Consider the following 15061-nt stretch of genomic DNA (forward strand, 5'->3'; position numbering starts at 1 on the left):
TACTGGTGACAATATTTGATAGCACGGTTTTTGGAATTTTATTTAGATTATCGGGCAATATATATTCCCAAGTCCTCATGTCATACACGTTTACAGTTTTAGGTAGTTTATATGTTGGTAAGTAATCAAGATTACGTAACTGTTTTGGTCTATTATTTAGAGTTAGAGAGCTAATATTATTAAATTTTTCCAATATAATTGCCGACCTGAATTTATCAAAGACTGACATAACTCTACAGTATTTAAATAATCCATTCTCATCATCTTTATATTTAAGTTTAACATACTTTGGTACAATATTCTTGAGTATACCGAGTTGTAGTCTATATATTTTATCTAAATAAGTTTTGTATGCACGTCCGTAGCTTGTAAGCCCATAACTTATTACTGAATCTGCCAACGCGAGATACAGCATGCGTAACGTGGAGAAAGGAAGTTTGTATTTGAGGATTGCCAATTTGGTACTAACAGATCTAAGTTTGTTACATACACTTTCAATATGAGGTGCCCAATTGAAATGTTTGTCTATAGTTAGGCCAAGATATGTGTGTTGGTCGACAGCCTCTAGCGCAGGACACGCACACATACTCGTGGTGTTCCCGCGATGCAGGCACTGGTGATCATGCGCGATTATCTTAGGTGTCTGTCTAACCTTCATGTAGGGAGAGTGTATATGGATAATTTATGTTTTACTAGCGTTGATAACCAGGCCCGCATCGTGAGCCCACTTACACAGATTATCAAATAAACATTGCATTGCAGTTTCTGCCTCAATAATATTTTTATGATGGGTTACCAGGCACGTGTCATCAGCAAACTGATACACATAGTCCTCCGGAATAATTTCACACATGTCATTTACATATATAATGTACTCAGTTGGGCCAATTATTGAACCTTGAGCCGTGCCCATTTTAGTTGGTATTTTTTCACTATGGCACGTGCCCAAACGAACAACCGTATGTCGATTTTTATGATAATTTTTGAGCCATTTCAACAGAGGACCCCGCATACCATATTGCCCAAGTTTCTTGAATAGTGTTTTATGCCGTAGAGTATCAAATGCTTTGCTGAAGTCGACGAGTGCAATAAGCACCTGTTCCCGAGCGCCCAGGTGCTTATTGACCTCATCTGAAAAGGCCGACAGTAGCTGCGTAGTGTTGCGACCTTTTTGAAACCCAAACTGCTTTTTATTGATGATATTATTATTTGACAAAAAATTATTAATTTCGTTACCTATATATCTTTCCACTATTTTATCGATGCTAGGTAGAATAGTAATGGGCCTATAATTATCTATATCATTGTAGGGACCTTTTTTGTGTATAGGTCTAATTATGCCAGTCTTTAACTCATCAGGATATGATGACGTGGAAATACATAAATTTATTAAGTGAGTAATAATAGGTGTTATTTTTGAATTAATACACTGTAGGTCACTGACTCGAATGCTATCTATGCCTGGACTTTTTTTCTTATTCAAGTGACTGATTATTTTAAAAACTAATTTATCTTTGACTTTTTTAAACCTCATAGACAGCATAGACGCATTTTTGGAGAAGGTGTCTTGCAGTAGAGGTACTTCACAGTTTTTACAAATTTTGTTTATGTTGTCTTCAAAACCACGAGCAAATTTGTTACTTAATGAACGAAAATCTTCACTAAAATGCTTCTTTATTACGTCATCTACTGCATTACTCATTCTTCCACATAAATTGTTAATAATTTGCCAAATTTTTCGGGTATTTTGAAAATTTTCTGAAACTTCTTTTCTTATTGAGTCATTTTTAATTTTAGATATATATTTATTTGTTTTATTTCTATATTTGTTATACAATAATCTGTTTTTTACATTATTTTCATCTTGTTTCCATATTTCAAATAATTCTAGCTTTTTATTACACATATGCCGTATTCTATAATTAATCCAAGTACTAACATGCCTTTTACCTAATTTAATTTTAGTATGTATTTTACATTTTTCATATATTTCGCTAAAATTTCTTGCAATAAATCTTAATACTTCGGTGGGAGTTTTTAAATCTAGCGCAGACTTCCAATTAATCCTACGCAGCTCATCTCGTAACTTATCATTATCTATTTTAGTTATAATCTTAGAGTGATTTCCTATAGGCAATGAGTTGTGAACTAGTGTTAAACCCGTCATATAATGATCAGCTATTTTATACTTAATTACTGACGAATACACTGCCTTACAGTTTGTTATGCGTGCAAAAATATGATCAATACAAGACTTAGTTAATAAATTACCTTTTGTTTCGACGCGCGTGTGCTGGCTGATACCACATTCGAGACCACTTTCACTCATAACGTTTAAATATGCTGTCCGTATAGGTGACATTTGTTTGAGATTAATGTTAATATCACCTAATAAAATATAATTATATTTACGTGGGTATGAACTAATGACACTTGCGAGTTCCTTTATAAAAAATGTTTTGTCTAAGTCTGGCGGCCGGTACACTGCACATACACATAGTTTTAATCCATAATTTGTATCAATCTCGCCGGTTATGCACTCGTAGAAACTTGTAATCGCAGGTATACGCGTAAAACTGAGACTGCTATGCACGAACATAATTATACCGCCTCCCTTACGATAACGACGAAGTTGCGAGTACATGTTGTAGTCCGGGAGTTGAAACAGGTTTACGCAACTATCTGACAGATTAACTTCTGTTATTATTATAATATGCACGACGTGAGGGCTTGACGAAATTATGTACTCAAGATGGGCAAAGTTTTTTAGCATTGAACGAATGTTGACATGGAGGATATTTAGGCGATTATGTTTAGTTCCAACGCACTTCATGAATGAAGACCATGTACTGTGGTCGTTTTCTTGAATAAATGAATCATCCATTGTAACATTATTAAAGTGGTACTTATTGGGTCGTCGTTATATTGACAACTTTGACGGTAGGTTGTTGAAAAATAGAAGAATAAATAAAACTTAGGTAAATCATTTGACGTCCTGTGATGCAATCTTCAACTTATTTATATCACTTTCATAATGAATGTGACAGACTTTATGATTTTCAGTTTTCCGTGCCATAACATGCCCATTTTTATACCACACATATTTATACAGGTCTTTCAGATCAGACTTGGCTTTCCAAAGCAAAAAAGACATATGTGGTGTCAGTGACTCACGGAAGTATATTTCGTAGTCAGCCTCTCCTCCCATGTCCTTGCAGGATTTTTGCTTGGTTTTTGAAGCCAATAGCCACTGGTCTCGTTTGCCTTCACGTAGTTTGATTGTAATGACCGGAAGCTGGGTTTTCTTGAGGTTTTTAGCGCGACTTATTTTTCGGTAGGCCCTGAGTATATCATCAGGGTTGAGATCAAACACTGAGCACAATTTTGATGTGACGTCCGTCAAATTTTCATTCTCCTGTTCAGGCACACCGCAAACCTCAATCTGGTTTGCGAGCGCCGCTTGCTCCATGGAGGCAACTTTTTGTTCCAGGGCCTCATTTTTCATCTTGAGGTTTTTGTGATGATTCCTTATGTCGTTGTGTTGGTTCTCCAATGTTTTCAGGCGAGACTCGTACGAGATAAACTTCTGCTCGAAATCGTCTATTTTGTCCGAGAAAAATTGCAGTGACGTTTGAATTGACTGCATTTCAGTACGGATCGTTTCCCGTATTTCTCGACGAAGTTCCATGATAATATGAGACGACACGGAGTTGCTCAATATCTCGGTGTCAGTATTATCATTATCCTCAGGATCAGGCAGGATGCAGGAAATACGCTTGGGTCTTACGTTACCCACACATGAGCGGCACTTCCAATCCACAGACTCTGTCGACTTTAATGCTGTCAATTGTTCAGCTGAGATGCCCGCACATAACGCGTGCAGCCACTTACAGCATTTAGTGCACTGCAATCCAGGAGATTTTTTGGTCACAGCTTTGGAGCATTTTGCACATTTCATTTTTCTTACGATTCGCGTGCGCGGGTAGCAGTAAATTTGAAATACGTCACAATGTCACCCTATATACAGTTCTTTCCTACCACTGTCCTGTGACGTGCTGTTTAGTATTTTCACAATTGAAATTTTGTATTGAGATTTAAGTCAAAATCTACACGACATTATTATCAAAAGATATTTAGATCAAGTTAATGAATCGTATGAGCTTATATCACATACAAAAATTACTCATTATTGAGACATTTTTAAAGCCTTTTAAACTGACATGGTCACTAACACTAACTTTAGAACTTAAGACGGGATATTTACCATGTTTATTCAGTTCATCCGTGATCATGGCGCTTGCAACAGTGCCGAAATATCGGAAACTCATAGACATAAATAAACATGGTAAATATCCCATGTCTCAAGTTCTAATGATAATTTTTAAAGCCAAGCCAAGATAATTTTTAAATTTAGTTATCGGTATGCAATGCAATTGGATAAAGATAAAGATTATAAACCTTGATTCATATTTTACACTCTTAAAAAAAATGCTCTCTTTTTGCTATTATTAAAGATTTTCTTCGATCAACGTTAAATATAGAATTTTTAAATTAAAAAAATATATCAAAATAAATGTATTTAGATGGAAAAGCTTATTATTATTATTAATCGTTGTTAGATTCATTGGTTAAGAACTTTTATTTTATTATGACACCATAGTCGTACGACTTGTGGCGCCACCATGGTGACACAGAGATACCAGAACTCTTAGTATGAGTTTGCTTTACATTTAAAGTAATCGAAACGAGAGCGCGTTCGGCGCCCTGATTGGTTAGTTTATTCGAGCCGGCCAATTAGAGCGCCGAACGCGCTCTCGTTTCGATTACTTAAACGTAAAGCAAACTCATACTAAGGGTACAGAACAAACGCTACGGTTGACTCGGTTGCCGGCAACTTGTTGCGCAACCATGTTGCAACCAGGTGAGATACCCTTTATACAACTACATTATATTTTGTGTTGTGCAACCGGGTTGTACTTTACTATAGTGTCTTGTAAACCAGTTTTAATATGCTGTCTATCTGTAGATTTGACATATTTTTTGAGCTAGATTCAAAAGTACCTAATATGTGGTTTAATTGGAATAAATAATTTTGACTTTGACTTGGACTTATGACGCAAAACGCAATCCTATTACTTATATGAAAAAATTACAGATAGATAGGTTTTTAGAATTGGTTATTCATGTAAAAAGGTTTAAATGTGGTTATGAAATTATAATTGTAAGTATTTTAATCATTCCTTCTACTACAGCGTGGAATTTGTAAACGTACGATTTTATGTTGAGTATGGCGGCCGCGTGGCGATTTAGTTGTTAAATTAAATATAGCATTATACCTATTATTATCATAAAATTATGTATTTAGCCAATAAGAAATATATATTTTATGTTACATGTTTCATTGTTTTATTTACGGTGGTTCATTTATTTTCTTATGATTTTTGATTTTAAACAAATAATTGTTGGTTGATGAGAAATTGAAGGAATAATGGAAAGAGTCAGTGTGGTGTAAACAAAAAATGTCACCTGTTAGAAGAAAATAGAAAACACATTGCGTAGTTTCATGCCTAAAGTTACATTGGAATACAGACAGAAAAATAATGATTAAAACTTCGTAAAGTGCAACTAGATGGCGTTAAAATTTATTTATTTATTTATTATTATCAACTTACGACTATTATTACAGGAACTTATCCTAATGCAATAGCGTAGACAGATTATTACTAACATTCTAAAAAAGACTAATCAAAATATAATAATACCTTAAAACTAATCATAATCACATAACACACATAAAGTAGCCCTTGTGAATTCAGTCAGTGAGCAGGAAAATACATCAACTCGTTCAGCGACCGTGTTGAGCGTGCGCAGCGCCCGCGTGAGCGGCGCGAGCTGCAGCAGGTTGGTGCGCGCGCGCGGCACCGAGAATTGAGGTGGCCTCCGCCTCCTACCTACGTATTCCTCAGGAACACACAATTTTACCTCTTCTAGAATTGCAGGGTTATGTATATGACCGCGAATAATTTTTAACAGGTAGGCAGATAGTGCTAATTCCCGTCTTACTTCCAGTTTGAAATAACCTACCATACCCAGAACAAAAAATAAAGTAGGATATAAAAATGGGTATCCTGGATAAACGCCATACTGCTTCAAATATAAAAACCGGAGGAATTTGTTTTGCGTACGCTCCAACATCAATTTATACTTGCTTTCATGCGGAGACCAAACGACTGCATTGCATTCTAAGTGGCTCTTGACAAGAGCCTCATACAATACTCTTAAAGCTCTAATATTTGTGAAATGATTCGCTTGTCGCAAAACAAACCCTAAATTACGATACGCCTTTTTGCAAACTTCGATAATATGCTGTCGGAAATTTAAATTAGCGGTAAATGTGACACCCAAGTCCTTTACCTCCGTAACACGCTGCAACGGCGCTCCTTCAACAGTATAAACGTGGTGAAGCGGGAAGCGCGCGCGACTGAACGATAGCACCGAACATTTAGCTACGTTAAACAACAATTTGTTATCTATGCTCCAGCTTACAACCCTATCTATATCCTGCTGTAGCATGTCATGATCCGAAGCATGCTTCACTTCGTATACCAACTTCAGGTCGTCAGCAAACAGTAATGGTGTAGACATTTTGACTACTTCGGGTAAGTCATTTACCATCAGGATGAAGAGCAGAGGACCCAAATTGCTACCCTGACTTACCCCAGATCTTGTGAAGTACCTAAGGCTCAGAGAGGCATCCACCACAGATTATTTGCTGTCGCTTTAATTTAATAAACTTATATTTCGATTTTATATTTATTTAAAATTCTCTACATTTACATTTTTAAATACCTACTATACATACAAAATAAATAAAATAATATTTAAAAATATAAAAATAGGAGCCGACCAGTAGCGGGAGCGTGGTCCAAGCCACCGGTGGTTAGGGCTCCAGAGACAGAAACCTCCTCACAATACGTGCCGTTTCGAGGAGTACTGCCTTCTGCATCAGACCCTTGATCCATCCGCCCAACCCTAGCCTCCTAAGGTGGTTGTCGAGGCTGTTGGGTATTAATCCGTTGGCCGACACGACTATCGGCACAACGATAGCCGAATCCACATTCCACATGTCGACAACCTCGTGAGCCAAGTCAAGATATTTTATTTGTTTATCTTTTTCAGCTTTCACGAGGTTCTCGTCATGAGGGATGGTGATATCGATTATCATCGTGCGGCGCGCTTGTCGGTCTATCACCACTATATCAGGTTTATTGGCTACAATAGTCCTGTCAGTGATGATAGATCGATCCCAGTACAACGTGATATGGCCGTTTTCGAGAACTGGATCGGGCGCATACTTGTAGTATGGAACCTCAAACTCAACAAGTTGGTAGTGCAAAGCAAGTTGCTGGTGGATAATCTTGGCCACCTGATTATGTCTATGCAAATATTCACCATTAGCCAAACGACCACAACCAGAAATTATATGTCTTATGGATTCACCAGGACTATGACATGCCCGACATATGTCAACGGTCCCATCCTTAATAATATATTTCCGGTAAAAACTTATATTATTATTATCGCATTATGAAATGTAGAAGTATTACAAGTAATTAATATTAGTTTATAAACAAAGTATTTTAAAATTGGCGCTAAGCAGCGCCATCTGTCTTGTGATTCATTAACTACTTTCGTCATGTACACACCAAATTTCCTGCTGGTACCGCTACTAAACACTAGATGGCAGCACCAATAATAACTACACTACTCGTTAAGAGATGGCGCTACGCGTAGCATAAGAAAGTTAATAATCGTAATAAAACATCTTCATTTGTATGAAAACGAAGTTATTACAATCTTTTTATTAAGTTAAAAGGATTGAATACCCATACCATTGTACGTTTTATAAAGTAATGAAGAGAATTTATCATTGCTATCGTTACTAAACGATTTGTTTTTAATTAGGTAATAAGGTATCTGTGTTAAAAACTGAGTAATTAGGTACACCTATTTCTTTCTAGTTACGACATTTCGATACAATAAAATAATAAAAAAATAAAAGCCACTTTGATTCTTTAATGCTTTTATTTGTTATCAATATATTTAGGTACGTAATAAGTATACATTTATAAGGACATAAGGACACGCAAAATATCTGCACGGCAAGCATTAAAACCATAACACCAAACACCATGTGATTGTGATTATGCGTTTAATTAAATTACTTTGAAAACTGCACGCAATTAATTCGCCGCTCTTTAATGTCATTACGACTCCCCTTTTTTAATAAAGTAAGGCGTCCATCAACACAATATTTCGGTACTATAGGATTAGTATATTTTGTAAACATGTTAAATACATTCAACATTTTCCCTTCTTAAGAAAATCATGCAATGACTTCGCCTCGCCTAGGCGGGAGCGCCTAGGCGAGGTGACAGGGCGTATCAGACTTTTACTGTGTCCTTACTGACTAAAATCCACCCCGTTCCTACTCTTGCTTTTCGAGGAAGCCCTAGTACACCGTGGTAAGCCTGGTAAGTACTATTTATATATATACTGTCAATTAAGATGCTTCCGATGAATAACCACAACGTAAATAATATGAATAAACCACTCCTGTTTACAAAAAAATACAATAATCTCTATATCTATAATATACAATGTGATAAGCGTGGGACTTCTAACCCGTTAAGGCTGAGTACTACATCTAATTTTATCGACAAAAAAATAATATGGGGGGTTGAACCCCTAATTGAAAATATTGGAAAATAGTGATTTTTTCGGTAAAAATAATTCACAAATGATTTTTTTTTCTCACCAAAACATTATCAAACATATGAAAAAAGTAATGAATTAGTTAGCCAAGGTTATTAGCTACCGTTTGTCGTTTTTTTTGTTTCTACGACGCATACAACCTTTGATATCAAAAAAAGTAAAAAAAATATTAAAATAGCCATAATTTTTAGGGGGAGGGGATTCGACCACTTCGACCCCCGACTTTTGTCGATAAAATTAGATGTAGTACTCAGCCTTAACGGGTTAGAAGTCTCACCCCTATCACATTGTATAAAATTCAATAATACTGTTAGTCTCTCTAAAACTCGAGAACGGCTGGACCGATTTGACAAAATATGGTCTTAAATTATTTGTGCTAGTCCAGTGAAGATTTAAATTTTTAAAAGGTGAGAAAAACAATGTATTGATGCAGTACGAAGATTAGCCGGACCACCGGGCCGGACCGGGTCTTAAATATAAATTCACCATTTCCTCTCATTCATTGTAAAATATAAAATCGCCCCCAAAAACACAATAATTAACTTAACCTACCAATAAATAATACCGAAGCTAAAATATTTATTTAAATAAACGTAAGTACCCCTTAATAAGTAAGAGTTTGGACTCATTATTACCGACTCTGTGGTTTCTTTTCAAAATGCTTGATGTGGTCAACAGATGGACGCTAGGAATCAGGTCAGGATCCACTTCCGTAAGTCCTTTGTGGTCAGACCTAAGATCCTGGGCGATGGTTCCGTATTTCATTTTTATTTACTTTATTTTTTACTTGGGAGAGCCATGCTTCGGTATGAATGGGCTGGCTTGACCTGAGTGATACTACGAACTCACAGAAAATCGGCGTGAAACAACTGAAGCGTTGTTTCACCGTGTAAATGAGGTTGCCGAAGGCCTTTTCTGCCTTAAAGATCGGTAAGACACTTGTAATTCCTCTGGAGTTTCAGTGTGTGAATGGGTGACGCTGATTACTTACCAATAGAAGATCAATCTGTTCCTTAGTCATTGAAAAATAGGTGCGATCCCCATGTCTTTTATCTGACAGATAAGCCTGTCCTGAATTTGTTTTATTTGTGATAAATTTTTGGAGTTTAGAAGTTACAGTTAGCAGACCAACCCTGGAGCTTCTATGGTGCAACGCCTGTCATGACACAGAGGTCTATATGTAACGACATGTTTAAAGTGAGACCAGAATAAGAGACCAACGTTTGAAAAGATATTTTCTATCCTTTCGCACAGAACTCCAAAACTAACCTGTCATATGTCCAACGACAGTCGCGGCCTAATGACGAGGTCCGAGCTTGTTGTATTTGTAACAAATTGACCAGTAATTGCATGTCCAGCCGGCAGATGGTGCTGCGGTCAACTGGATCTGGAGCGGCGTGTGTGGATCACGACAACACATTGAAGACTTTTTTTTTATAAACGTTGCCCCACATTAGGATTTTCTCCTGTGTCGTGGGTGCGTTTACAGACATACAATTTCACATGCACATAACACCCAGACCCGAAACAACAATTTGTGGATCACACAATGAGTTGCTCCGTGCGGGAATCGAACCCGCTACACGTTGCGCGGCAGCCAGTTGCCCAGCCACCGCGCCAACCGTGCAGTCATAGACTTGTGTTCCTTTCAGGGTAAAGAAAGTGTGTGTACTATAGGTAACTAGTTTGGAAGATACACGTCTCCTTAGGGATGTGTCGTAACAGGCGTTGCACCGTGGGGGCTCCGGAGCAGGTCTATTAGAGGACCCGGTGCCTCTTACAGGTGTTGAGGGTGGCCACCGGGGTGGTTTTAGTGAGGTAAAAATCCCACACTCCCTAGTCTTTTATCCCCAGAAAGCTAGGCGCCTTTTGAAGGTTTCCCCCCGTTATAAAAAAAAAAGGTAACCGGGTTGGAAATCGCAGTTTAAAAGGTGTGTGTTTCAATGTGTGATTAGATAGCTGCGGGGACAATTGGGGTAGTTATAAATGTAATTCCTTATTCTGCTTAACCGTTACTACATCTAAATGTCTTGGAACGGTTAGTTATCCGTTCAAGTATGTACTTACTCTACCTAATTAAAGTAGGTGCTAATTAGTTCCAAATTCAGATGGGGTGAGATGCCTGATCTGGAGCTGCGGGCTACCGGGCCTTCGGATCAAAAAGCAGGAGGTTTTTAGTCAGTAAGAGTCTGACACTCCCTCTTGCCGAAGTCATTAGATGATCTTCCAAGTAATTTAAAATACATAGCTAAGTTGTCACGCAACAAACATAAGAAAAATCCAATTTTCCTTTTACCACCCTTACCTACCTACCATAAAAGAAACTTAACGCAAATCAGCGGCAAAAATCACTATACATAGATAAATAGTTCGACATAGAAAAGGACATTACGTACAATAATTTCCAAAAAAAAAACCTTAATCTTATAACGCAACAATTGACCGATTGAAAATATTTTGACAGGTTTACAACAAAAGCTTTGTAATTTATGATTTTCGGTGACTTTTGAAGCGGCCGGCACTTTTGAGGCGAGCGGGCGATATGGTACCTGGATATATATCTCGCGGGCACTTTCAAGCGTGGGTGGTCGGAAAGTGACAAAATACTACAAAAGCTTTGTATTTTTTTCCATTAAATTATTGCATTTTTTGTATGAAATTGTGTTTTTTCTACTCTAAATAGGACCTTCTCTAGCTAATGTTGTGTTGGCAATTATTTTGATAAATTAATTTCTGTGGTCTCTCTGTTGTGACGTTGTGGCGTTTTTTTCGGTAAAAGGGCGGTTTGTTTGGCGTTTTCGAATTTGAATTTGTTTTTGGAAAGTTCTATTTTATCTACTGATTTGCGTTTTTGTTGATTTATTCGTTTATTTCCATAGTTTTCAAAGTCAAAGTCAAAATTATTTATTTCAAATAGACCGGGAAAGCACTTTTATAAGTCAAACTAAATATTACAATATTAAAGTAAAATGTCTGTCTGTCGGTCAGTCCTCTAGTTGCTCTATTTGCTCGTTCCGAAGTGTAGATTCCTATGGAGAAGAACGAGCAAGAAACTCCATAGGTTACTCTTTTTCAATCAGATTCACAACACAATTCTTGGTTACATTGTTTCGTATAGTATGTCTTATTAGGCATTTACCTAGTTAAAACTGTTTGTAATGCTCCTACATCTAATTTTTAATGGCTTCGACTAGATCTCATGTCGATGTCCTGTCTAATTTGGTACGCAACGTTACGCCTTTTATCCCCGAAGGGGTACGCAGGGTTGCAGTTCCAGACTCCATGCTACTACTGAGCAAATTTCGAAAAACCGAAAAAAGCCCAGTAATACTTTGCCCGATCCGAGAATCGAACCCGAGACCCCTTGTCTGGCAGTCGCACTTGCGACCAATCGACCAACGAGAGAATACAATTTACTTAAATAATATTTACTCCTAGCCGGTAGCTACGCTACGCCGCTACGCTACCGCTGGCTTGTCGCTTGGAAATTCAACCTCGCTATAATCATTTCACTGGACAAACATGAGATTTTTTTAACGAGGAGAGGAATGTCATCAAGGTCTCCTTAGGCGAGGCGAGAGGGAGTGTCAGACTCTTACTGACTAAAAACCACCCCGTTCCTACTCCTGCTTCGAGCCGAAGCCCCGTCACCTTCTACACTACAAGATTTACAACTTGTCAGTTCATTAAGGAAACCTGTTATATTTTAAAACATAATTATTATTTATACGACATATAAACAAAATATATATAACAACAACAATTCTATTCCTCTCATTAAGTTCTTTGTAAACGCTGACAAGCATTTTGAATTCCCCATTTCTCATGCCGACACAAAAATAAAAAAAATTATATTACCTAATAATTTCATGGTTAGAAAAAAAATAAAAAGCAATAGATAATATAGAGTCATCGGGCGGACCATAGATTATATGAAGTCATCCCGCGGCTACAGATTGGAGCCGCCATTATTATTTGGAGGGAAAAAATTCAATATGGCCGACTCGTTGCGTGGCGCGGTGACCATGATGAGGTTAGGGCTCGTTTTCGGGAATTTTTATTTAATTGAATATAACATACATACATAACCTCACGCCTGTCTCCCATGGGGGTAGGCAGAGACAATGGAATGCCAATTGCTACCATTTTTATATACCTCTTTCGCTTCATCAACAGTCATCCTTCAAACCTTCAAGAAAAGAGTGTATTTCTTTCTAAAATGCCCACAACGTACCTGTTTCTCTTCTAGTGTTGCGAGGGTCCATGGGCGGCGCTGATCGCTTACCATCAGGTGACCCGTCTGCTCGTTTGCCCCATCACTACATAGTATAAAACAAAGTCGGTTTCTCTGTCCCTATGTCCCTTTGTACGCTTAAATCTTTAAAACTACGCAACGGATTTTGATGCGGTTTTAATAGATAGAGTGATTCAAAGGGAAGGTTTATTTGTACGACTAGCTTCCGCCTACGACTCTATTTCTCCATTTTGAGTAACTCTGACAATGACATCTTATAAATATCTATTTGACCCAAATACGGCGAGGCCCATAATAATTAAGGTGATCTCTCTATTGAGCTATTGCTGTTGAGCTCGCGTTTTGTAGTATAAAACTGAAAAATTAGTAACACAACCAACATATTTTATGCCCAGGATAATAAGGTATAATTATACCAAGTTTCATCGAAATCGAATCGTTAGTTTTCACGTGATGCCTTTGAACATACAGACAGACAGACAAAAAAAAAATTTAGTCACAATATTTGGGTTTGGTATCGACCCAGTAACACCCCCTACTATTTATTTTTTAATATTTTCAATGTACAGAATTGGCTCTTTTACAGATTTATTATATGTACACGTCTTTAATTTGAAACTTTTAAACTTTTTTTAATAAGCTAAAACATTCTGGACCATTTTGATGAAAATTATTATTCAAATGTTATGACAATATCTAACGTCATAATATTTGACACTGCGATGGTAGCGCCGTCTGTCCGATCCAATGTAAAACATTCCAAAATCAACAACTACTAATAAATTAAAAACTAATTAAAAAAACATTGTCCAGCGGACAAAATTGTGAATCTAAACCATTCTCAGATTCTCTTGAACACACACAAAAAGTTTCATCAAAATCCGTCTAGTCGTTTAAGAGGAGTTCAGTGACATACACACGTACAGAAGAATTATATATATAAAGATAATACATGCAAAATATATCACTATTGCATATGCGAAGCTGGGTCGTAGTATTCTATAAAAATATCCATCTAAGTTACTTATTTACCTGCCCACCGCCCTTTATCCAAAATCCCATCAAACATGGTTTCCCTACAATTCATTTCGAAACTAAAAAAGGTCAAAATGAGCCCAAAGATAATTATTATTTTACCAACTCGAAGTAAATTATATGTATACTACAGCGCGGCTAGAAAATAGACCACCACCCAACATAAGTAGACCCCTCGCCCAAACCAACCAACTAACAACCACAGCTCAACATAAACTGGACTAATAACTTATTAATTTCTTTACCATTTTGGGTGAGAAAGAGACAAGTATAGCTATTAAAACGGGTTAGAGAGAGATAGCGAATGTTTTTTTTTATATCGGAGTGCATGGGCGGTTTGCTTTGGTGATTATTGTTTTTATATACATGGTGTTCGCATTTCTAAAGGTAATTTAGTTAGATTTTTTTTAGTATTAGTTAAAATTCCAGTTAGCGCTTTAGTTTAGTACTAGGAATTACTTAGAAGCACTAACAGTGTACGTTGCGTGTGTTAAGCGTGAATTAACTGCAATTTTTCAACAAAAAGCCGCCATTTTATTGTACAGGGGGTTGGTTAACAAGTTTTTTTTCGTTTCTCAGTAGTTATTAGCTGAGTAGACTGAGTCGTCAGTGCCGGTTGTTAAACAAACATCTTTGACAGGGCTTTGAGTTATCACTGGGAGCTTTTCAAAAAAGATTTACAGCAGAGAGTTCTTATAAAGATAAAGATAATATTTGTTTGGTTTGGTAACGCGCAAGACAACTCTGTTGTTAATGACTTTTCCACCAGAAATGTGCTAGTAGGTATGTTGCTGTGTTGCAAAGATGTAATAGCTAAGCTGTAAAACTATGTGGCTGTTTCCACCAATACTAATCTATGTAGCTGTGCGAGGAAGGTGTAGAGCTCGAGCTAAGCTATGCGTACTAATTAGTATGATTGGTGGAAGCTAAACGCATCCACCGCAACGTAGCATAGCACACATAAGGTGGAAAAGCATCCTGAAAGATGTACATAGG

The 15061-nt window shown here is 37.1% G+C and overlaps 2 protein-coding genes across 2 annotated transcripts in view; one reads left to right on the forward strand and one right to left on the reverse strand.

Annotated features, from left to right (window-relative positions):
- LOC118279989 (aspartate--tRNA ligase, cytoplasmic) overlaps positions 1 to 15061 on the forward strand; it is a 169257-nt gene that overhangs the window by 87434 nt on the left and 66762 nt on the right. The gene's annotated exons all lie outside the window — the stretch shown is intronic.
- Positions 5770 to 6645, reverse strand: LOC126912098 (uncharacterized). The gene has a single exon (XM_050702469.1). It carries the CDS (start codon positions 6643 to 6645, stop codon positions 5770 to 5772), a length of 876 nt encoding a protein of 291 aa, XP_050558426.1.

Source organism: Spodoptera frugiperda, chromosome 22 (assembly GCF_023101765.2).
Source record: "Spodoptera frugiperda isolate SF20-4 chromosome 22, AGI-APGP_CSIRO_Sfru_2.0, whole genome shotgun sequence".
Taxonomy (NCBI): Eukaryota; Metazoa; Arthropoda; class Insecta; order Lepidoptera; family Noctuidae; genus Spodoptera; species Spodoptera frugiperda.